General features: G+C 37.0%; 1 protein-coding gene across 18 annotated transcripts in view; it reads right to left on the bottom strand.

The window, feature by feature from the left end:
• Nucleotides 1-2,498: 2,498 nt before the first annotated feature.
• Nucleotides 2,499-26,872, bottom strand: part of LOC117431573 (protocadherin gamma-A8-like) — a 93,644-nt gene continuing 69,270 nt past the window's right edge. For 14 of the 18 annotated variants that reach the window (XM_058996142.1, XM_034926945.2, XM_058996137.1 and 11 more), the window contains exons 2-4: nucleotides 9,509-9,567; nucleotides 7,159-7,244; nucleotides 2,499-5,036 (exon numbers count right to left, since the gene is read on the bottom strand). In XM_058996142.1, the coding sequence (XP_058852125.1) occupies nucleotides 4,816-5,036; nucleotides 7,159-7,244; nucleotides 9,509-9,567 (366 nt within the window). In that variant the 3' untranslated portion in view covers nucleotides 2,499-4,815. Of the gene's footprint in view, nucleotides 5,037-7,158; nucleotides 7,245-9,508; nucleotides 9,568-11,978; nucleotides 16,728-16,759; nucleotides 18,967-25,769; nucleotides 26,837-26,872 lie in introns of those variants that run through there. The other 4 variants (XM_034926949.2, XM_058996144.1, XM_034052650.3 and 1 more) reach the window with 4 other exon arrangements.

Here is a 26,872-nt window from a genome sequence, read left to right as displayed (position 1 = left end):
ACGCTGTATCTGTTTATAGGGCAGCAGTGTGGAGTAGTGGTTAGGGCTCTGGACTCTGGACCGGAGGGTTGTGGGTTCAATCCCCAGTGGGGGACACTGCTGTTGTACCCTTGAGCAAGGTACTTTACCTAGATTGCTCCAGTAAAAACCCAACTGTATAAATGGGTAATTGTATGTAAAATAATGTGATATCTGTATAATGTGAAATAATGTATGATGTGATATCTTGTAACAATTGTAAGTCGCCCTGGATAAGGGCGTCTGCTAAGAAATAAATAATAATAATAATAATAATGTTGGGGTCTCTGTGTTTTAACTCAGTCCATCTAAAACAACCTCATAAAATGGGAACTAAATTAGTTTCTCATGTAGTCTGAAAACCTTGTGAGAAGTATGATAATACTTTAAACTTTGGAATTCAATATTCATATTGCTGATCACATAAAAACTTAATGCCACACTATGGGTCTCCACTTCCTTTAAATTGAGATAAAATTCCTCTATTGAATGAAATAGTATTAACAAATGTTTTAAGAATAATCCCTTACACTGGTGTAATGGGGGAGTTACTGAGGTACAAAAATGTATTTTACTGCTGCCTTATAGAGATCCATTAGATTTGACCCCAGGGGTTGAGATTATATATAATTTGAGAGAGGTTAAAACATTTCAAATGATGTAGTGATTAGTGTAGGTGCCTTTGGAGTAGGAGGACTCCATGGGTCTTTTTGATCCCAGCTTGGGACTGGTTTAGCCTATGGGCACATATTAATTGAATATCCTGGCCAGCTGTTCAGAGGTTAGGATGAATTCTTTCTTGGGTAGGAAAACAAATGCTCTCCTGGCTATGAGCGCCATAGCTCTGTTTGAGCATAAAAGAACCATGTAGTTCAGTGCTGTTGAATCCCCAACTGACAGCCCTTAAGAGTCAAACACATTGTCATTTTTCCTTGCGCATTTATGGTGTTTCCCTAGGATTCACCATTGTTTTTACTATAGTTTGACATGTGTGTCAGTGCTTTACTACCTTTGTATTGCCATGACATGCAGCAGGGAGCTTTTATAAGGAACACAAGGGAAAAGAATCACCCCATCCTATAACCCTGTACATATGAAAAGGAACCAGACAAGGGGCTCTGTTCAGTTGATCTAAACCATGATAGATCTGAATACTGTCATGTTTAAGTACACCAGAGAGTGTAACATGCTTTAGTTTTCAGAGCTGTGATAGCCAATGGACCCTTTTTCATTTTCTGAACAATATAGCAGTATTTATATCTGCCACTGTTTGGATCAATTGAGTTTACCCAAAGATGTTTTATCTATTCAGGGGGATTTTAAATGACATGAAGCCGAGATTGAACCCCTTTTGCCTTTTCCAGTATATTTTGTCAGTATTTTTTTTGTTAGGCTCCAATAGCCTATTTCTCTTTGGCTTTTAATATTATACGACGCAATGCCTTTTCCTTGATACTATTAGAGTTTAAAGCAGTAAAAAAATAGGTCACCTCCAATTTAGTATGGTATGGATTTACAAGCATGAACTGAATGCTTTTACAGGCATGAACTGAATAATGTGCTGTGTGCCCAGCATTATGATGTGATAAATGCAGCAAACACAGTCCCTGCTTTGTTTCGATTAGCTCTTGATGAAAATGGGTTATGCTTAAAGAAATAACTCAACACAACTTAGAAATACACAGGTTGTTTTGAAGAAAACTGTTTTAATTGTAATTAGTTTAGGCAGACACAGGCTTTATGCTTTTCACAGAATTTCACAATACCAGCTCGTTTTTATAAGGTTTAGCAACCAGTCTACATAGCTAGATTAGCTGCAGACATAATGCTTCTTATGGCTTTTTGCTGAAAAACAGATGGGAACAGCTGGCTATTTTCTTAAATGAAGTATCCTATGCCACTCTATACTCTTAAATGCTTCTTGAGTATGTACAACTAACCTGGAAATGATTTAAATTTCCATTAGGATTGCCACCACAAACTGAAGGTAACAGTAAATCTTACCCATTTTTATTACCACCAATTCAGAGGTCTCAGATTTCTCTATATGAAACATGCACACATTATGGGAAACGTGAATTTCACTTTTTAGTGGTATTTGTTTGCTGCAATTAATATAGGCTCACATTTCAATCTGTGGAGGTCACAAGTGATTGTTTAGAAGGATTGATCCAACATGGAGGAGTTGCGATGGCTTCTGGGAGTTAAAAGGAAATAAATATATTGTATTTTTTTTTTTTTTAGGAGAGACGTCTGGATAGGTAATGACAAAAAAAATGCACTCTCAATAGTCTTAAAATAAACATTCTAAAATGCTTTTACTTTTACAAGTACTTTACAAGAACTAGTAGCCATTGCAGCATCTTTACACCCTAAAACCCTAAAACACCCCCTTTTAAATTTGTGTGCAAAAGCAGTACTCCATTTCAGAAGTTTAACCAGGAAAGGATCAAAATAAATACCAATCTGAGACTATACGATGATTTCAGAAGGTTTTTTTTTTTATTTGAAATGTCTGTGTTCAAAGAGAAAATAAAACAGCAATATAAATATCAGCATATAAAATATGGGTGTAACACAGAATAGCACTGAACTATGCGTTTATTAGAAAGATATTTAAGTATAATATATAAGCAAAATTCATCAGCAGACACATATATATATATTTATTTATATATAAGACAGGAGCATTCCAGCAGCACAAACACTTATAAATCACAAACACATATAAAAAGTTACACAAACATTTTTTTTTTTTAGTACTTGTTGATAAAATAGAGAAAACACAAAGATTTGCACATCACTTTTCACAAACTACTTTCTACTCTACTGTGTTTTTGTATTATTATTATTTAATTTAGTGATTTTAAATGATCAGAAGCTACATGACTATACTTGGTCAGATGCAATATTTAAACTTAAAAAAAAAAAAAAAAAAATAATAATATGCAAAACATTCCAGTAGTAGCCACAACCACGGGGGGGGGGGGTGCTTTTTCTCTGAAGCGTACAGGTTTTGGTCATATACACATTGGGCATGTATGTTAGGAGCAGCGAATTATAATACTTTATTTTTTATTTTTTATTTTTTAAAGAAATTAACATCCAATTACCCCAAATCAAACATATTGGTTATATAAATATCATTAGTAAGTTTATATGCAATGTCCAGGTCAAAACCAACAATCAAAAACACAGAAACTAGTGTCTCAGTATCAATAAGCGTCTTGTCAATATCCAGTTGCCAGTAAATATATATGGCCTCTCAGCTTCTGTACAGTGCTCTCATATAACCTGGTAGACCAGGAGTCGATTCTGTATTGGCCAGATCTGAATATACAGTCAGTGTTCAGTGACTTTATCCAACTTGCTGATTTTGTAAACAGACGCCAACAGCCCCAAAGCCAATATGCATGAAGACTGTACTAAGAGATAACACTGATGCTGTACTCAATACGGCGATAGCTTCACTAGTACACTTTCTGTATCTGCACTAAACTGAGAATACCCTTTCACCTGTGAAAATAATCTACATTCAGCGTGCAGTGCCTGATTACCAAATCTTTACCCGATTCCTTCTATTTCCATCCCCCCCCACTATGTACTGAAACCAAGCCAGGAGGCTCCTGCTGTTTCTACTTGCCTATATACCGAAGCTGCCTTCACATGCAGTTTATTTTTTTATTTTTCACATGCAATGCATAGCAAAGATTTCGTGAAGCGAAGCATTGTTACAGAGTATCACAAAAGTGATGGGAGTTTCATGCAAGCAATATAGTGTGTGGGAAATGCAAAGCCTTACATTTCTTCATTTTCGAGGTCAGCAAGGTCATATCCTCAAGGATGCTTGCTGGCAGGTCCTCATTATTTTATCAGTGCTGAGCAGGCATCTAAACTCCCAATGGATTAGTACATTTAACACAAGAACTGACATCTGCACTCTGACTAGTTTGGGAGCACCTTGAAATGCGGAAGCCAAGTTAGAAGTCACACAGACTTTCAATTCAAAACAGGATTTCTCTTATACTAACTGTATTATTGAAACTGAGATTATTTTGGTTATACACTAATGTTACCATTTATAAAGTAACTTGCACTTTTACTTTTGCTAACAGTGTGTTTAGTTCACCGGGTGCCAGTCTAACACTGTATTGTTCATTCAATGCATAGTTTAACTTTGTCTTTTTGTTTCTTTAGATAAGAAACACATCATGCAAATACAGTCTACATTATAACTAACAGCTACTGAAAAATTCACAATTCTGATACTCAAAAAAAAAAACTACTTTAATTCAAATTAGCCATTTCTACATCTTTCCCCATTAATCAATTCCTAAGCATTTTTAAGAGTCCTACACAAACTTTAATGTGACACATTAAGTAAATTAGTAATAGTCATACTAGTACTATATTATAGGGCAAAGCCCTGAAGTCCCCATTTGTATTTTACAATTAAACTTTAAAACCCAACAGGATTCATCGAATGGATCAAACCATAAACCTTTTTCTTTTCTTTTGTTTTCTTTTTAAACCTTATTAATCTTAAGGAACAATACCTCTACGTTGAACTTTTGTGTTATATTTCAATAACAACGTAGTCACACGATAGGAACTCCAATACAAACAAAAATTGTGACAAACACATTCATGATCAAAGTCATTAATAACAACTGAAGCTGCTAACAATCTGAGTTAACAGTAAAAAAACAAAACAAAACAAAAACAGAATGTATCACTTTGGGAGACGGTGAACTGGAAGAGATCGTTCACAGCCAGCGAGCTCTACGGTGAACTCCGTTACTTCTTCTCTTTTTTCCCAGATTTCTTCTTGTTTCCGGAGGACGGCTGGGGGTTCTTCCCCTCTGCCTGGGAGTTGCTGCCTGTCAGTGTGGAGGTGCTGCCCGGGATGTAAACATTCTGCCTGTAGTCTGGGACGTGCTGCAGGGTGAACTGAGGACTGTACCGGGTGCTCAGGCCCATGGTGCCAGCATCAAGCGTTGCTGTCGCTGCACTCACTTCTGTGACACACAAAACAATAAATAGAAAATTATTCTATAGAAAACAAATTCATAATAATATGCATAAGACAAGAAGTAGTTTTTTTTAAATTGAAATATCCTATTAGCAAAGCTAATCACTTTTTTTTTTTTTGTCTATTTTGGGCGGATTCAATAAAGAGCCCTATTCTGAAAGCTTCAGCTGTTCTAGACTGTTGTTCAGCCTAGAACAGTTTCATACATATTGTACAGTATTTTATTCATTAAAACAGGCTTGCACTTTAGGTTTGGCCAACAGTCAGCCTGCCAGATGGAATTTGTTAGCATCATGTTGGCCTACATTATGCTTTGGATATGCTTTCAATCTATATTAGGAAGTCAAAGCTTTGATTGCTGGTGAGAAACACCAATATACAACAACAAATAGTAAAAAAGAGCCTAGAACAGTAAGGCCAAGGAAGCAGAACACTTCAGTGTACTAGAACACTTTGACTCAAGATGAGTCTGATACATTGATCTTTTTTGTGTATGCTACTGAATTATTCAAAAAGATAGCAGTACAATACTTGCATAAAATGTTTTAATGTTTTAGACAAAGCATGGTGCTGTTATTAGTGTTGCGGTGATTCAGTACAGGCCACCAATATTCTTGTAGTACTGTAGTAGCATTCTGGCTTTTTGGAGGGTGTACAGTGGTATCACAGGATAAGCTGTGGTAGCATAATTGTAGTGTCATGGTTTTATAGCAGCATACTGCTGGCAGCATTGCTAAAGCAAAGGTTATAATCAAGCTCTGTTTATGGACCTGCACTTGTAATTCATACAACACAAAGGGCAGAACCAGATTGGAATGACAGAAGTTTGCTACTGAAAATGAAATAGCTGCAATGCATTGTCTGCATTGGATTCTTCCAAGGCTGTGATAGCATTCCACAAATCAAAAAGACAGCTAGAAACTGCAAAGAGGGGGAGGTGGCACAGTACAATTACTATCATGGCTGCCATGGACTATCCAGCTACTAGGACTCCACTATAGAAATCTTAAATAGCAGTGCAAATAAAATTGCAAAGCCATATGCCAATTCAAGCATGCATAACTACAGTGTTTCACAGAAGATTACTTGCTATTCCCTACATCTTTTTTCTCATGTTTTCTACTGTGCAGGGTATTCTAAATACATGAAAAGCTGCAAAAAGGGGGTCAAATATTGCAAAGATGTTTTAGTAGTCTCTTGGGTTACAGTGGTTTCTATTAGTTTTAGTCTTTCCCTCTATGCTAAGCATCAAGAAGACTGTGTTTGTTACAGCACATTAAATGTATCCCCCTCATTATCTTTTTTTCTCTTTTAACTGAGACCTTCACAAGATTACAAAAATCTGCTTTTAATCAGCATTCTGGAAGGTCGTTGGAGGTAAATGTTCTTTGCAAAATTCTACTTCCCCTCCCACAATGTGCTACATCGCTGAGTCCTTCGAAAAGTGTCCCATTGAGCACAATCAAGATCCGGAAACTAAAGGCAGCTCCTGCTTTGATGGCAGACTGACTGCCGCAGGGGACTTCTCTCTATACTAAGGCAGAGGACCAGAAACATGGTGCACTACTATTATGAGCAAATCAGGTTAAAAAGACACGCATCACTTCTTTAAGTGGTGCCGAGTAACTCGCGTTCAATACTGTCCATAAACCTGAGAGAATCAAATGTGTTCCTGTTACCCTTATAAGAGCTGACCATGGTAAATCTTACAATGTTATTACCATTCATATTTCTGTATTTTATAATCATTATTTAACACACTTATCTATACCATATTTCCACTGTGTTCTACCATTTTGTACCGCATTTTTCCCATGGTATACAACTGGAAACTTGTAGGAGTGGCTCAAAACATTCCCTTATAAAGGTTTAAATTTGCAGTGATTGTGCCTGCATTTCCCATGGTTATACATTTACTTTAGTTTACCATGGTTCGCCATGTTTTTAAACACCATTCCTGTTTGCACTTTACAATACCATGCTTTATTATACTTTACTGTGTTTTTACTGCGGTGCACTTGAATAAGGGATGCCCTGTCTTTGATTCCTTCATGCGTTTCGAGACTTCATATAGCAGTAGTTTTCTGAGTAAGTGGTGCTAACCGTACCATTAGCTGCAGCCATCAAAGCTTGCAGTTGCTCTGCTTCAGTCGGGGGGTTTGGCCAGGGTCCAGCTTCCTCTGGGCGCTGAGAGCTAAAGACACAGCAAAGGACAGTCATTTCAGATTCACATACATACAATCTAGTACAACCTAGCTACATCCATTAAATAAAAGGTTGATAACACAATTCAATTCAAATGTTCTAGGACCCTTTCCTTGCCAGATTCATTGCTGACATTGAGGGTTAGTCACCTCTTATTTTGTAACCCCATTTAAGAATTTAAAATCTGCAGAGGTCATTTATAAACGGATTAACACATCAGTAACACATGTCATTCAGCCCTGTAAATATTATATTACCAATAAGAAATGCCCGTTAAAATGCAAGGCGTAAAAAGGGCCACACTGCTATAGATGTGTTTCTGTTTTAGTTTCAGCAGACCCAGACATGTTAAACATCCCTCACCAGCATGTTTTCATTTAAATTATTAATGAGCTGAGATAAGCATCTGTGTTTCTATCACAAAGCTGTAAACTGCCCAAGAGAAACCGATTGCCCTGCAAAGCATTTCCATTTCATCCTGCAATCAAATATACAGCAACTGCTATATGAAAACACACAAAGACAACAGGAACATTTTTGTTACTCTCATTCTCAACTGCTAGTACAGCAGTTTCTCTGGAAAAAAGATTTGAGCGCAGTTACAGACGGAGGAACTCCCCAGAGTGTTACTGGATTCCTGCAACACATTCATGTATTTCCACACAAGCAGCAGCTTTTTATCAGCTTAACCCGATCCTTGCCAAATGGGTTCCCCTCCATTGAAAAGGACACATCACAGCGAGGAGTGTGGAAAGGGTTAAGGGGGGCACTGGAAGTCTGGCAGGCTTGTTTCCTGCCAGATGAGCTACTGTGAACTTCTTCCTCTGGCTTTATGTTTTTATGGTTCATTAATGTGGGGTTCAAAGAGAGCTGGAGAACACAGAACAACCTGCTTAAAACATAATGAGAACTACAGGAAGACCATAATCTTCCAAATGGTGACTGGAATGTACTGTGTGTATATATATATATATATATAAATATATATATATATATATATATATATATATATATATATATATATATATATATATATATATATATATATATATATATATATATATAATTTTAAAAACTTAGTTGTGACTTTAGAGAAATGACAAGAAGGTTTCTAAGCCAAATTGTTTTAGAGAATTCAAGAAATAAACAGAAAACAAAGAGTAGGTTTGCTTTTTATTGTTCTTTTATGCAGGTTCAGACTGAGGTTGGATGATGATAGACCGATCATCATCTGTTGATGGACATCCTTTTTAACCAGCGATTCAAATAAGAATGTTCTCTAGTGCTACATTCTATCCCTACAACAGGTTTACTCACCTGGTTAGGATTGGTTTGATCTACTGTCCTTATTACATACTGATACATCTCTCATTATTATTATTATTATTATTATTATTATTATTATTATTATATTTTTGGAAAAGCAGGGTTATTCATCTCTCAATTTGGAAAATGTTGCCTTTGTAGAACACAACAGTTTTTTGAAAAAGGTATTTTACAACCCCTTAAAACCCCATATACTATTGTGGATAATTAACTCAGTTTTACTCAACAGAGACCCCTGCTGGACAGAGATGGAATAACCACAGCAATTGCCCTTGCCCTTGCTTATTATTGATGGCTCTTATACACTCACAGATGTGAGCAGGTCACCAGTAATGTTTTAATAAGCAAAAAAACAGGATAAGTAAAGCTCAGCTTAATTAATAATCACATCCAGAGAAATACTAACCCAATGAGCTTTTTGTTTCATATTAGCTCTTGAGATATTTTAAAATGGCAAATTAAATAGATGATAGCCCTAAATCTAAACAGCATGCCATGTGGTGCTAGGGAGCAATGTGCACAGCTAATGAACCCTTCAAGAGGATGTGAGCTTCTCAAGAGGAAGAAGCAGATATGTCTATACATCGCTGTATGACCTAGCCTGCCATGAGTCAATTCCACACATGTACACCACCATTCATTTTAATAAACTCACTGATCTACATTCAGAACTGAGCTCACAGTCACACTTTCACCTTCCCAAGAGGTTCACTCTACAAACTGCTTGGAGGAGTTCAAGATCAGAGGACCACCATCAAATAAAACAAATAGCAATATTCTAAACTCTAACTGACAGCATGTTCTGACTGTTCATCAAGGACACATCTATATAAAACATGATGAAATGCATGTGAAGAATATTTCCCATATATGTATTTTTTTATTTGAAATGATGATGCTATTCAGCATGTAATAATGGGAGCCTACCCGCTTGGTCCAGGTCTCTGTCCTTGGGAGAAACGCCAGTCAGTATTTGCTGGTTTTTGCTAGGAAACAAAAAGAAAGAACATTTGAAGTGTATGTAAACCAAATCTATTGGAGCTGGATATTAATGGCAGGTGATGTAAATTTCCAGGTCCAGATTTGTCCGAGCTGCTGGCAGGGGGTCCTTTGACTTAGCTTCAGTCTTCAGCTGTAGACAAATCATCAAAAAGCAAAACAACAAAAAAAACATTCCTAGATAGAAATCAAAGGTTAATTAGCATTGACAGGAGTCAGAATCTTACCAGTTCGCATCAAAGTCAGTAAAATAAGTATTTAGTCATGATAACACATATAGCACATATCAAACACCAAGTTAAGATGTTTCATTTTTGCATAACGTTAAGATAAAATATAAAAAGGTACACAACAGCCGCATGACCAAAATACTTCTGCCTAAATGTATATTTAACAAATGGGAATATTGAATGCATACATATTGTAAGTACACTGCAGTAAAGACCAGGTTAGTAATAAAATGCAACAGCTTGTCAGGCACATTTATAATAAATGTTGTTTTGCTTGACAGATTTTTTTTAATGGATTTATACATATATCTATATCTATATCTATATCTATATCTATAACTATATATAGTATTATTAATATATTTTCAGATTGCATGGCTCACTGTCTATTATAATAGGAAATGTAGTCATCCAAATGCAGTCTCCATGGCAACTGCATATGGAATATGTGAACAAAAATATTACACTGAAATCACTCAAAATAAATGTGCACTTTTGCATTTTAGTAGCTCTGAAGTGAACTAAATGCTGTCTAAATTATTTAAAGTTACCTTAGAAGGTTGAGGAAAACTAGGACTGAAGAATAGAAATGTTAAATAGTAGTTCAAATGTTCATAAATATTCTCAATTTCAACACATGTCTGGGAAACAAAATCATGTTAAATAATACACTATATCTAAATAATAGACTATATCTACACACCAGTATTTTAGTAATCTGTGTTTCTTAAAGATTTATTTCTCAATCATTAGTGTCATAAAGGCTTTCTAACCTAAAGCAGAGCCTTCCTGAAATGGATGTAGGCTATAAAGCTTTGTCAAATGAAAGGAAGCTAATCAACTGCCAGCCTTAAACATCTGGCTTGCATCTTACACATCTGTGACTAACGGATGAATTATATTATCATCTGCATCAATGTGGTTTACCCATTCAAAATTCCACCATTCAAACCAGCAGAAAACCCAAAGGATTGTTTTCTCCCCATTAACACAGTTTACCAGTGAAAAACAGATTTGCCTGTAGAGTACCCTCAGGCAGACATTTGCTTGTCATTCGTTGGGGATGCAGATCAAATCCATACTGTTTTCACACACAGTAAAACACAGGGACACATTTCGAATCAAAACAAAAAAAGTTATGTTATGAAACTGGAACCTAACAACTAAGTATTATAATTCTTAGTATTATAATTGTTAAAAATGTTAAGGAACTGAAAACAATACAATGTACTGAAACAGTAATTCTAAGGCACTTAATAAAGGATAAAGTTCTGGATGTCACAAAGGTTCCAGCTGTTCCAAGAACAGGCTGCTAAATGGATCCTTCCACACAGCTGAGAGAGATGCATTAACAGATTAGCAGAATCAACCGCATTTAAACAACAAAATGCAGAACTATTTGAAAAATATAATCACAGCATTGCATCTGGATTATTCCCATCAACTCCAGAATGCTTGAGCTGAAGCAAGTATAATACAAGCACATGTCTCACTAGGTAAACAGAAACCATGTGTATCAGGTACATGAGTAGCATTTATGTGGATTTAGATCAATTCATTAGATTTTTCTCCTTTTTTTAAACGACAAGGCTTTGATAGTGGATATAAAGAAACAGCTTTGATTTCATCGCATGTTCTTTCTGTTTTTAAGTATTTTTAAATGCCATTAAGTAAGTACCAATTTAAAATAGCAATAAACCATTTTCCGGTATGAATTATAATGTGAAAAATGAAAGTGTAGTGCTACTGAAGTCTAATTTGCAACTGTAGAAACTGCAGTCTGTCAAATTGAACATATTCTATTTAAGATGTTATGGTTTCTTTACAGAAACTAAATACAGTTACAACTGTACAGCAAATTTAATTCTATTGGGTTATTCTTGTGTTTTTTGTATTAAGAAGTAGTTATACTATATCGTTTTCTACCTCTAAAGATCTCTGAAAAGTATTACAACATACTGTATGTTATCTCCAAAAAAGGCTATAACCCTAAAACATATGAACATATTATTATAACACCATTTATAAACAATACATCTAAACTGCATTGAGCTGAGGAGAAAACAATTTAGTCACTCTGCAATAAACAGCAAGACCACCAATTAGAGAAGTGTCAAACACCTCAGCAGCTAGCCAGCCCCCCACACTCACATATACATATTTCTCACCTCGCAGGCTGTATTAATTAAGTTACTGCTAGACAGAGACATGTCAATGGTGTTGGTATTACCCATGGGTGTAGATGGGCTACAAGTTTGGATGAACATTAAGTCACTTCTGTCAGACACCGGAGAGAGACATGACCTATAGTATTGATTCTGGGACTCCATCGAACCCCCAACCACTTCCACATATTTGATTGGCCCGTCAGGGTTGAGTTGCAAATGAAGGCTTTTCTGGGATCTTTGAAAAGCTTCCCTGGAACGCAGGCTCTGCTTGCTACTGCAACAGCAGCCCAAACAACCACTGTGGCCCCTGCTCTGTCTCAGGCACTTCACAATGAGGATTACGAACGCCAGGAATGAAAGAGCAGAGACGGAAGCTAGAGCGATTATCAAATACAGGGTTATAGCAGACATGCCGTTTTGCTTTGCAGACGTGTCCCTGAATTCAGAGGAAGTCTCTGAGCCATTTTCTTCTACAGCTATGTCGATAAGCACGGAGGAAGAGAGTGGGGGCACCCCATTGTCTTTCACTACAATGACAAGATTCTGAATGGCCTCATCCAGATCTTGTAATTTACGCACAGTCCTTATTTCCCCAGTGTAAGTCGCCACACGGAACAGGCCAGTGTCTTTGCTTTGTGGAATGCTGTAGGAAAGCCATGCATTATGGCCACTGTCAGGATCAACAGCTACTATCTTGGTTATAAGGTAGCCTGCCTCAGCAGAGCGAGGGACTGTAAGCTGCAGAGCTGAGCCTTTCGGGAAAGACGGATACACCACTGCAGGGGCATTGTCATTTAGGTCCAAGACAAATACATGCACTGTCACGTTAGAGCTCAGTGAAGGTATGCCAGCATCTTTTACCTGCACATGGATTTGGAAAACTTTAATCTGCTCATAGTCAAAGGAGCGCATAGAGTAAATGTTCCCATTCTCCGAGTTAATGTACACATAAGAGGACACAGATGTTCCTTGGATTGTGCTGTCCAAGACAGAATAGGAAAGCTGGGAGTTTTTGCCCACATCAGCATCAAATGCTGTTACAGAACAAATAGTGGCTCCGGGGGCATTGTTTTCTTGTATGTGGACTGTATATGAAGGTTGAGAAAACACTGGAGCATTGTCATTGACATCTGAAATACTGACAGGCAGGATTATACTAGAGGATAGTGGAGGGGAACCCGAATCAGTGGCTGTGACTGTGATGTTGTATTCAGGAACTGTTTCACGATCCAGGGGACCATCAGTTATCAAGGAGTAGTGGCCCTGAAAGGAAGACTGTAATTTAAATGGTATGCTTTCAGGTATCTGCATAAGCACCTCCCCATTTTGCCCTGAGTCCCGATCCCTTACACTAATGAGTGCAATTACAGTTCCAGGTAAAGCATTCTCTACAACAGGACTGGACAGGGATGTTATTGTCACCTCTGGAGCATTATCATTCACATCAATCACTTCCACTTTAATGTTACAAGATCCTTCCGAAGCAGGGATTCCTTTATCTCTGGCTTGCACATCAATCTCATAAAAGCTTGCATCCTCAAAATCTATCAACCCATTTACCCTAATTTCACCTGTTTCTGAGTTCACACTGAATAGTCGACGCACGGTTTCTGGCGTGTGTTTACTGAAAGAATAATATATCTCCCCATTCTGACCATCATCCAGATCCGATGCATTTAGTTGTACCAATAATTTACCAATAGGTGTGTTTTCCATAAGGCTAACCTTATATACTGGGCTGTTAAATCGAGGTATATTGTCATTAACATCAAGAATCTTAATAATAACTTTTGTAGTTCCAGATTTCTCTGGTGTTCCTCCGTCAAAGGCTGTCAGCTGTAAATTATATATGGAGTGTTGTTCCCTATCGAGAGCTTTCTCTATGACCAGCTCTGGTAGTTTAGTACCATCACTTCGTGTTTGTACACTTAAAACAAAATAATCATTACGGGTAAGCTGGTAAGTACGCAAAGCATTCGAGCCCACATCGGGATCCTGAGCAATCTCGAGGCGAACACGAGAGCCCGGTGTAGCAGCTTCTGATATCTCCAACGATATATTTTTGGTTGGGAATTGAGGTGCGTTGTCATTCACATCCAGTATCTGCACTTCAACTCGGTACATTTCCAAAGGGTTTTGAAGCACGAACTGAAGGTGCAGGGAACAGGTTAAGCTTAACCCACATATCCGTTCTCTGTCTATTTTATCTTTAATAACCAAAGCTCCGCTCTCCGAGCTCACCTCGAAATACTGCACACTGGAATCAGAGACAACTCGCAGGTTGCGTTCAGAAATCTTCGCTACATCCAGTCCTAAATCTTTTGCAATATTTCCAACAAAAGCACCCGTGTTTAATTCTTCTGGGACGGAATATTTAAGCTGTCCGTAAGCACAAATCCAATGACAGGAAACACAGAAACACAATACTTGCCAGTGCAAAGCTCGTTTCCTTTTTCTGCTTTCCATTGTCGAAAAAAAAAAAAATCCAGTTCGTCAGACCAAATGTACAGCTTAACATGTATTTATAAATTCATGGAGTCTTGTCAAGCAGCCACTGCCAGCAGTAAGAACACTAATTCGCAGAAAACAGCCATTACTCGTTAAAAAGACACTATAACGCGCTGATTTTGGAAAAATAAAATAAAAAAGGAAAACAGAAATCCATCTCGTCTCACATGTAATTCCAAGCACTGAGGGGTTACGCTGCTTTGCAAGGGGCGGGGGAGTTGATCGCTGAACAGAATCCAGCACCTTATTGGTGGACAGCGCCACGCATTTCCTCCAATAGCTGTTACAGAATATCTTAAAGGAATAGACTGCCTGCAGAAAGAATGAATTGCACGCCTGAATTGCAGGAGGTCGATGCTGATTTACAAACCGCATTTTCTGCATATTCAAGCCTTACATAATGTATTTAACTGTCGCAAATGCGACAAAGGAAATGGTTCAATCACTTCTGACAATTTAAACAACAATAACAACAAATACTAATATGCATATTTGGCTGTATGAAAAAGGAACTTTGTTTCAAAATGCCTTGGATAAATAATAATAATAATAATAATAATAATAATAATAATAATAATAATAATAATAATAATAATAATAATAATAATAAATAAATAAATAATATCATGTATAATACCAAGACAGGAACATGTTATTTAATTTAGCTTTTACCATTGGATGATAAGTGCCTCCAAAACAATTGTGGTTGAATGAAACTGAGTAATTAAACATCGCCACCAGGTGTCACAGTGAAGGCATGCTGGACCTCTCAATAGAAACAATGGTCTGTTCAAATCGAACTCATAGCATTGCTCTGTATTTGACGTTAAAAGTAAAATCATCACCAAACACATTATTATTATTATTATTATTATTATTATTATTATTATTAACATGATACTAAAGCATGTTTAAAATACTACTACTACGACTACTACTACTACTACTAATGCTACAAATGTTGTTTTACAATTTATAACTGTGCTACTGAGCACAGATATATTAAATATAGGCTACTGTATTTCAACATTTATTCACCTTAGCATACTGTATCATAATAATAATAATAATAATAATAATAATAATAATAATAATAATAATAATAATACATAAAAGCAATCTGGGGCTTTATATCCTCACCTCGTTTTGTTTAAGAGTGTTCCAATTATTGACACTAGGGGAGCTGATATTGTCCACGGGTGAACTCAAAGACTTAACAAACATAAATGCACTCCTGTCAGAAACAGGGGAGAAACAAGCTCTGTAGCACTGTGTTTGGGAAGGTATGCCACCTCCCCCCACGTACTGTACAGGTCCGTCAATATTATACTGGGAATGAAAATTGCCACCGACATACTTATATAAACCCTTCAGATTCCTCTGCTTTCTGCAGCGACAGTTACATAGCACTGTCCATCATTCCTGGCGAATAAAGGCAAATAAAGTCAGAAAGAAAATAACCGAGAGAGGTGAGTACAACCTCTGCAGCATTGCCATTCACATCTATGATGTCCACTGTCACAATGCAGTGTTTTACCATTGTGGGGGAGCCCAGGTCATGTGCTGGTATTTCCAGCTCATAAACAGCTGAGTGTTCAAAATCGAGGTTCCCCTGAACACGAATTTCACCCGTTTTTGGATCAGTACTAAAGATACTGTTTAAAGGGTCCTGATTGTGACTCGTCTAAATCAGTAGCATTGAGTTTAATCACTAAAGTGTCCACAGGTGCAATTTCCATTACACTAATCTTGTAGGATAATTAATCAAATACAGGGTGGTTATCATTGGCATCCAACACATTATTATTATTATTATTATTATTATTATTATTATTATTATTATTATTATTATTATTATTATTATTATTAACAACAACTTATGAACAACACAACACTAACTTTTAAAGAGTAAATGGCGCCACCTAGCCACACTATAGGACAAAGCCAGACCGTATACATATTTGTACGTCACACGTTTTCAAAATGAAATAAATTAATTTAACAACACTTCTTCAAAAAAAATGCAGATTGCTGCAACTATTAGAGAATACATTGTGTGCATTCCAAACTATGAATACCCCACTTCACAATCCTAGCCGAAAACAGAGTTCACATTGTGTAATGAACACACACCCCTTTTTTTTTTTGAAGACGAGGAAATTTGTCCTCAAACATTTACATACAAAATAAACAATAATAAAAAACAGGCAATTATTTTACAACGAACTTCAATCTAAATGCAGGAGAAAATATTAATTTCAGTCAATGCTCACCTGCTGAAATGCATTATTGCCGGTATTGTCAACACAACTTACAGCATCCTTGAAACTAGATTCACTGCTGGGCTTGAGAAATGTGAAATCACTCGGCTCTGACACGGGTGAGAAGCATGACCTATAGGATTGGCTCTGAGACTGCACGTCACCTCCTAGCACTTCAACGTACTTTATAGGGCCGTCAGTGTTTAACTGTATTTGCAAGTTTCTGTTTGCGTGTTTATATCCATCGTTAGAAGCAGCACGTCTGAAATATCTGCCACTACTATTTCTAATGCACTTCACTGTTAATATAACAACAGTCAAGAAAGAAATAGCAGAAATTGATGCTAGGGATATTATCAAGTAGCGAGTTATATAATTATAACCATGTGTTTTAGATGTATCGTGATAGTCTAATATTGGTTCATAGACACCGTTTTCTAATGATATGGTAACTGTAACTGTAGCTGACTGCACTGGCTCCCCATTGTCCTTTATTTCTATAACAAGCCGCTGGGAGGCGTCATCTTGCTCAAGAACACCGCGTTTAGTCCGAATTTCCCCAGTATGAAGAGCCACGCTGAACAAGGTGTCATCTGTAGCCTGTATAAACCGATAGGAAATCCACGCGTTCTGACCAGAGTCTGCATCCACTGCCGTCACTTTAGTGACGAGGTATCCTGCTTTAGCAGACATGGGCATTTTCTGATGAGGAAGAGAACCCATTTCAGCCAACGGATATATAACAGCAGGCGCATTGTCGTTTTGATCCAAAATAAACACACTGACAGTCACGTTGCTGCTTAAGAGTGGAGTCCCGTGGTCTTTTACCTGTACTTGGATCTGGAAAACTTTTATTTGTTCATAGTCAAAGGAATGCCCCGTATAAATACTGCCATTTTCTGAATTGATGTAAATATACGAAGAGACTGACACATCTTGTACCTGAGTATCCAAAATAGAATAAGAAAGCTGAGAGTTTGTATCCAAGTCGGGATCAGAAGCAGATACTGAACATAGTAATGTCCCTGGGACGTTGTTTTCCTTCATATACACAGAGTAGGATGACTGTGAGAAGCGCGGAGGGTTGTCATTAACATCTAAAATGTTAACAGTGATTTTTTTCTTTGTTGAGAGAGGTGGTGATCCAGAGTCTGTTGCTATTATTTCTATGTCATACACAAGAACTACTTCACGGTCTAAGAGCGCATCGGTAACCAATGCATAGTGGTTTGAAAAGGAAGGCTTCAAAATAAATGGATAGTCTGCAGGTACTTGTAAGTGTATCTTTCCATTGTCTCCAGAATCTAAATCTCGTGCGCTTATTAATGCTATGACAGTTCCAATGGAAGCATTTTCTAGAACGGAACTAGGCAGTGAAGTGAAAATGATTTCTGGTGGGTTATCGTTCACATCTAAAATATTCACCTGTACATTGCAGTGTCCCTCCAGTATTGGAATTCCCTTGTCTTTAGCTATCACGTCAATTGTATAAAAACTGGCTTCTTCGTGATCTAATTGCCCCTGTAATGTTATCTCACCTGTCTGGGGTCTTATATTAAATAACGTGCGCACTATATCTGGTGTATGAACACCAAACGAATACACAATGTCTCCATTGGGACCTTCATCCAAATCAGTGGCTCTGACTTTGACAACAACAGCGTCTCGTGGAGCATTTTCACTCAGAGTTACTTTATAAACGGGTTTATCAAACTGCGGTATGTTGTCATTGTTATCCAGAACCACGACAGTGATCTGTGTGGTCCCTGATCTGGCTGGATTTCCTCCATCTACAGCTGTCAGCACCAGCTCGTGGATAGGCTGCTTCTCTCGGTCCAGTGCTTTTTCCAAAATTAATTCAGGAACTTTTCTGCCATCGTCGTGGTTTATAATATTCAAAACAAAATATTCATTGAGGTTTATGAGAAAGGTACGTAGTGCGTTAATGCCAACATCAGGATCCTGCGCACTTTCCAATGGAAATCGTGCACCGAGGACTGTGGATTCTGCAATTTTTAAAATATGTTCATTTGAAAGAAAATTAGGAGCATTGTCATTAATATCTTGGATTTCAATGTCAAGCCGATGTAGTTGCAATGGTGTTTCAACAATAATTTCCAAGGGTAACAAACAACTGACGCTTCGTCCACATAGATATTCCCTGTCGATTCTCTCACTCACAACCAAATCGCCCTTTCCCAAATCCACAGTAAAATATTGCTTACCCGCTTCAGAAGCTATCCGCAGTTTACGGTGGGAAATTTCAGCTAAATCAAGTCCCAAATCCTTTGCTATATTCCCGACAAAGGAACCCTTATTTAGCTCCTCTGGAATTGTGTATCGAATCTGTCCATATGTTGTATTCCACAAGAGAAAGAAATGAAACAACCACAGCGCCTGCCATTTCAAGATCTCTTTTCTTGTCCCACTTTTCATTTCCCAATATGTTTAAAATAGATTTTCAAGAAAAGATGTTCTTGAAATGAATATAAAAATTACATATCCAAAGAAATAATCCGACTATGAAGCAGCATTAATGTATTTAAGATCTGAATATTGTTTGAAATAATTACTGTATCGGTGGATGTGCACACGGCTTTCTCTCTCCTCGCTCCCTGCATTGGAAGGGTTACCGTGCTGTGACTGGGGGAGGGAGTAGATCTCAAAGCCCAGTTCATCATTTAATTGGCGCACAGCGCCACACAGGCTTACCCAATAGAAACTGTATAACACTTTAAAGGTACAGTAGCCTTTCATTGTAATATCGGGCGTTTGCTTAGCTGATTTCCTCTTAATATGTACAATAAAACAAAAGATCATATACGTTTTTTTTCTAACTGCATTTATTATTATTATTATTATTATTATTATTATTATTATTATTATTATAAAACTTTGAAAAAACATATATGCATCATAAAATAGATAAACACTGTACTAGGAAACCTAACATTGTACAATTATACATGCAGTGACTGAACGGGATATACTGTATTTAGGTGTGCTGAGTTGTTTTGTGCAGTCTGCAAATAATAATAATAATAATAATAATAATAATAATAATAATAATAATAATAATAATAAACTACTACTACTACTACTACTACTACTACTACTACTACTAATAATAATAATAATAATAATAATAATAATAATAATAATAATAATACATGTCACACTAAACAGTCATCATGACGTGATTTTTTTCCTTCTGATTAAAATCCGAAAATGAAGCACCGTCTGCCTAAGTGACACAGAAGCGCCGTGTGTGATAAGGAACCCCTGTTGGTCTCACAGCTGAATACTCCTGTTTATTGTGGCACAGCGCCACACGCGGTTAAAATGCGTTCTTTAAATTTCTAAATCCTATCAATCACTTCAGGACTGGTACTCATAACACACAAAGAAAACTGACTGAATGCATTCCACTCACAGACTATCATTCTGATTTGGATGAAATTAAAATTCACGTCGCTTTTAAACATGCATTGTAGCTACATCTACACCAAATCACAGTGCTTAATAACCCTTCACATGGAAATGTAACATTACCTTTAACATGGAGATCTCTTACAACGTAATAATAGAAGGTATTTCCAAAGTTTTAACCTTTTTTATCATTAGGTCATATTATCATATATATTACTATGTACATTTGTGATATCGTTGTCAATCAGCTATGACAATATATATATATATATATATATATATATATATATATATATATATATATATATATATATATATATATATATATATACCATGCCAGAAATCATAAACGTCAGCAGCATTATCAAGCTAGCCTCATTACTGCAATTTTCATGTTTAGCTGTGGGAGTTGGTAGACAAGGAAAGCTAATTAACATGAAATCACTCTTATCTGACAATCGAGATACTCTTGGGTTGCAGTACTGACATTAAACCCTTTATATCCGGTTCTGCGTGTTTAGTAGGTTAATCAGAACTAAACTGCATTTGAAGCATACTGCTTAGATGTGCAATTGTACTCGGTTCACTCTGTCGTTTGCAGCAACCAGTGTATCAGCAACGAAATAAGAGAAACTACAGCTGGTGAAATAATGAAATAAAATGTTAACTTGGATTATTCTTCGAGAGGGGAGGCACCACTGAACCCGGAACAGCACTTTCTCTGAGTGAAGGGAGATGTTCGCGGAATACTTTTCAGCACTTTATTGATGAACAGCGCCACAGACATACAGGAGAGAACATGCTGCCGACACAACTTTAAAGCGACTTTAAAGCTTTCTTTCTTTCTTTCTTTCTTTCTTTCTTTCTTTCTTTCTTTCTTTCTTTCTTTCTTTCGGTTTGCGGTGATATATCAAGGGGATAACGGTTGTCTAACGTAATGTTTCTTATACCCTCTGTCCCTTTGGTCCTTTGCCTCAGTCTTGCCTCTGCATTACGTTTAACACAGAAAAGAAACAGCAATGATCTATATCTTGATATATCACCACAAAAGGGAATGTTAAACATATTTCCAGGATATAAAGCTATCCTGAATATGTGCGATTTAACACGAAACAACACAACAAGGTAACCTTTGCAGGCATAACAAACACGTTTAAGTAATAAACATGTAATTTAATCTTATGGTTTTTTAATCGGTTTATTGTTTATGGTTTCATTGCTTACTTTCATTTAGTTAAAAAAAAGCATGGGTATCTTTCACTAAGGGTTTATATTGGTCATATGCGCTTTCAAATAACTGAGAGCTTGAACAAACCAGGGGTGCAAAACTAGCGAATTAACACAAATGCATTTTATATTGCTAAGAAATGTTCTTTTGTAAGAGAGTTTGCTGAGCGAAGCAGGAACATTGCAAAATGTAAAGCTGCTGCTGTTGCTGCTGCTGTAGATAATCTGAAGATACTAAAACCATAGAACTAAATCTACACAACCAAACTGTATGTTTCAATTGTAAAAGGATTACTGCGTGCATGCCTTTCTTTAAAAGATCAGTCAGCCAGTCGCTGGTGGATCAGTAGTTTTGCTGCCATTTAGGAACGAGGCATTATTTCAAGTAAGCATCTCAGCTCTACAATATGAACTACATAGCACATACATTCTACTTGTGAAGCAATTTTCTCCACTGTTGCTACTGATGCTGCTCACTTCACTTTTCTAGTATGTGATTTCTTCTCTGTTATGTGTGTTCTGTATAATATGCTATTGTTCTTGCTAGAAATAAGATGTGGGAGCATATACACGTTGCACTGTGCACCAAGCCCCAAAGTGCCCTGAATGCTGTAGATTGATAATATGCTTCCCCACAATCAGCAATGTGTGCTGCAACAGCAAGTGGGCATGGCAAATAATGAGCTAAACAGGAAAAACAACACCAACAGATAATTCTACAGAGCACAGTAGTAGATTATATAAAGTATCCCTATATTGTAACAAAAAAGTATAACCCACAAGTAATATGATTCAGCTCTTGATTACAATATGTATATTATTTTAATATGTTTGTTGTTGGTGCAGATAATTACGTAGTATCATTATTGCATGAAATAACTAATTTGTGTATAAGTTATGTGTGTATAATTGCATTAATCCCAGGATATGTTAAAGCACATTCTACTTCTTGGCACAAAGAACCCTAACCTCCTGTGCATCACATCATGTAAGTGATCTGTCCTCTGATAACTTTCTCTCCAGATCTGCACCATCTCCCTATGGGATTTTAGAGGTAGGATATAATTACCTTTAATTTCTTCATTTTATTGAGATGCAATGCTTCTACTGTATACACCAAGTATACCAACAGCATTATAAGCAGATACTATGCATCACAAACCCACTTACTCTGCTCTAATGAAATCTCTGACCCCCCCCCCCCCCCCCCACTCACACACACATACATTCAACCTCCATGAATCATAAATAGTCTAAGAAATGTGGGCACAGTTACATAAAACCCAAGACCATACAACTCCAATCATATCAGGAGTTGCATTACATTACAGTACAACACTTTTTTTTAATTTGTGAAATTAGTATTCTAAAAAAATAATAAAAAATACGGGATCCTTTTGTGAGAGCACCAGTACATAAACTATCAAATGTTATTCACCTAAACAATTTGAATACAAAACTTTGACATGTTAATCAAGAACACAACTGATATATAATTCAATATAAAATATTACAAAGACAATAATAGCAAATATGTAATCATAAAAACTATTTATTAAAGTAATAAACCATATATATATATATATATATATATATATATATATATATATATATATATATATATATCGATAGATAGATAGATAGATAGATAGATAGATAGATAGATAGATAGATAGATAGATAGACGCAGACCCATATTAGCCACTATGGATAGAATGCAGACAACCGGCCACTCCATACTGCATGTATGGCAATCACACAGTGAAAAATCCAGCCCATTAGCTCTGTCTATCTAGCGTGGTATACAAAAAACTATTTCACAACAATCAGGTTGTACCAAATCTGACAAATCATACTCGTATTCTATACTTACATTCTATACTATTTGTTTATTTAGGTTATGGAAATGATCTACATAACTGGTCTGCAATTATTGCACAGTACAAAGTCACTGCAATGTCTTTATCAACGAAGGCTCACCTGTATGGTAGGGTCTGTGTCATCAATTAGATTCCTCTCCTTCTGCGCGTGCAGCATGGTTTCTGCAGCACTCGGGTCTGCACTTAAAACACCTTGGCTACAAGGTCTGATGTATTTGAATTCGCTCTTTCCCGAGTCAGTTGTTAAACACACCTCGTAATTGTACACATGTCGAAGTGTTCCTGTCCCCCCAACGTCTGCATACTGGGGTGGGTAATATGGAATAGCAGGGAGGTTTCCATTTGATTTATAAAACAGTCTGGATTGTCTCCATTTGCAGAACTTTACTGACAACAGAATTATAATGGAAACAATAAAAAGAAAGGAAACTGTAGCCAATGACACCACCAAATAAAATGTCAGATTGTCATTGTAATTCTTATCTTGTGAGACGTCGCTAAATTCTGAAAGTATATCAGGGAAGCTGTCTGCAACCGCCACGTTCACATTCACTGTAGCTGAACGAGAGGGCTGACCATTGTCCTCCACTAAAACAACAAGTCTTTGTTTCACAGCATCTTTGTCAACAACCTGGCGCAACGTCCTTATCTCCCCATTTTGCAGTCCCACTTCAAAAAGTGTCCTGTCTGTAGCTCTGTGCAGTTTGTATGAGAGCCACGCATTCTGTCCAGAGTCGGCATCAACAGCTATCACTTTAGTCACGAGATAGCCAACATCAGCTGAACGAGGCACCATTTCAGCCACCAGAGAGCCTTCAGTTTGTACTGGATAGAGAATCTGAGGCGCATTGTCGTTCTGGTCTTGCACAAAGATGTTTACAGTCACGTTGCTGCTAAGAGGAGGAGAACCTCCATCCTGCGCTTTAATGTGGATTTGAAAGTCTCTTACTTGTTCATAGTCAAATGACCGCACAGCATAAATGATACCAGAGTCTGAATTAATTGAAATATAGGAAGATACTGACGTCATATTAATTTGTTTTTCTTCAAGAAAGTAAGAAATACGCGAATTCTGGCTCCAGTCAGAGTCTTTGGCTTGTAAAGAAAATATAGATACTCCCGGGGAGTTGTTTTCCATCACATAAGCGTTGTATACGTCCTGGTCGAATTTCGGTGCATTGTCGTTAACATCAGATATCGCCAGTTGTATTGTCAGGTTACTTGACAGAGGAGGCTCTCCCTCGTCTGTTGCAGTGATGGTTATGTTATATTCGGAGACTGTTTCACGGTCTAAAATACTTCCAGTCACTAAACTATAGTAGTTCGTTAAGGACGACTTGATTTTAAAAGGCAGATTTCTGTCAATTAAACAACGAACCTGCCCGTTTTTTCCAGAATCTCGATCTTCAACCTTAATCATAGCTATCACAGTTCCAGATAAGGAGTCTTCGGGTATTTGACTCGAGAATGACATCATAGTTACAGATGGAACGTTATCATTGATGTCAATAATTTCAATTATTACTTTACCAGAGTCTGTAAGACCGCCATGGTCTGTTGCTTGTATGTTAATCTCATACATTTTAGCTTTCTCAAAATCCAGTTGCCCTATCACTTTTATTTCACCAGTATTTGGTTCTAGCTGAAATAGCTCCGAAATACTGCGAGTCGTGTGGGAAAACGAGTAACTTAATTCTGCATTTGACCCTGTATCTGCATCAAATGCATTTACTGTCGTCACTATTGTGCCTTTTAATGCATTTTCAAGCACAGTCGCTTTGTAAACTGACTGGCTAAAAACGGGAGCATTGTCGTTTGCATCAAGGACAACAACATGTATGTTAACAGTACCAGACCTCTGAGGGTCACCGCCATCGACAGCAGTTAATATTAAAGAATGGTGTTCCTGCTTTTCTCGATCCAGCGGTATTTGCAGCATCATCTCTACATATTTACTGCCATCAGGACGGGAGTGTGTTTTTAAAATAAAATGATCACTTGGTTTCAGGGAATAGCTTTGGAGAGTGTTAACACCCACATCAGGGTCCATGGCGCTTTCTAGTAAGAAACGCGCACCTGGTATAGCTGACTCGCTTATTTGTAATGTAACTTCATTTTTGGGAAATGTGGGAGCATTATCGTTAATATCAAGAATTTCTACACTAACACGAAAGAGTTCCATGGGGTTTTCAAGAATAATTTCAAAACTCAAACTGCATGGAGACGCTTGCTCACATAACCGTTCCCTGTCTATTCTTTCTTTAACAACCAATTGCCCTTTATCCACATTCAGCTCAATGTACTCGGCACTGCTTCCAGTAAAAATACGAGCTCTGCCAGATGCCAGTCTTTTAAGATCTAATCCCAAGTCTTGTGCAACATTACCGACAAACGATCCCTTTTTCATTTCTTCTGGGATAGTATATCGAATCTGTCCATAAACTACGTCTGTAACAAACACACACAACAGGAAGAATTGTACTTGCCATTTTAGTGTCCAGCCTATGTTTTTCCAGCCGGTTTCAAGACGACCAAACCCACGATTTAGCATGATAAATATTCGATGTTGCACATTACTGCTGACTTGTAATCGTCCAAAAACGGTCTTAAAAACAAATACGAATACAAATATGCCTCTAGTAAACCATCTCTTCCAAAATGTCCTGGATTTCTGTATCCGCAGTTTCTGTATTGTTATCCACGCACTGTATAACGAGCTGCTGTTTCTGTCTGTCTTATACTGAGCAATAATAGGGGAGGTCCTGCTGGATCCGTGCTTGAAGAACATCGCCTCATTGATCAACAGCGGCACTTAGAGTCAAATTCTAAAACTGCACAAGATAGTTAAAGCAAAATAATACTTTAGTATTCTGTAGAAAACTTACAATTCTTTTTTTTTTTTTTTTTTTTTTTTTTTACCAGATATCGGTGAAGAAATCTGTTCAATATGCTAATGTTTAAACAGAAAGGAAGAACAATAGAAAACTGGAGTGTTCTATAACGATGGAGTGTACAGTGTACACAGAGAACAGCCAGTGTGAGGATTGCACTGATAACACGTGTATGGTTATTGGAACATCAAATCAATCATCTGCTTATTTTAAAACAACGCTTTACATCGAATTGACATGAGTTTGAGTTGAAAGTGAAATCTATACAGTGAATGCACTCTGCTGTTCAGAAAAGTGTACTCCAATAAGAGCGTGTATAGGACACAGCTTTGCATTCTGTGTTTAGTTATTTACGGTTTTCGTGGCGACGCATTACATGGCTACCTATTGTGGCAGCAACATATATTGTTGAAGAATAGACTTGGGATTTCCAGTTGCAAGACAAAATGTAGTTTTAACATTACTATTTGGATTAGTAACACAATCTAGTTTTTCAGAATTAACATAATCAATACCTCCTTTTTAAAATGATATTTTATTTTAAAATAAACTATTATAAACTGAAAAAATACGCATGTAAATGTATGACGAACCTACGAACTTATTAAAAAGACTTTGAACATGGTATGGTATTCGATAAATCTTATAGTTAGAATTGCCACGGATTTCATTTTGGAACCATGGAAAAAAGAAAAAAA

Source organism: Acipenser ruthenus, chromosome 22, assembly GCF_902713425.1.
Source record: "Acipenser ruthenus chromosome 22, fAciRut3.2 maternal haplotype, whole genome shotgun sequence".
Lineage (NCBI taxonomy): Eukaryota > Metazoa > Chordata > Actinopteri > Acipenseriformes > Acipenseridae > Acipenser > Acipenser ruthenus.
This window is presented reverse-complemented; position numbering and strand designations above follow the sequence as displayed.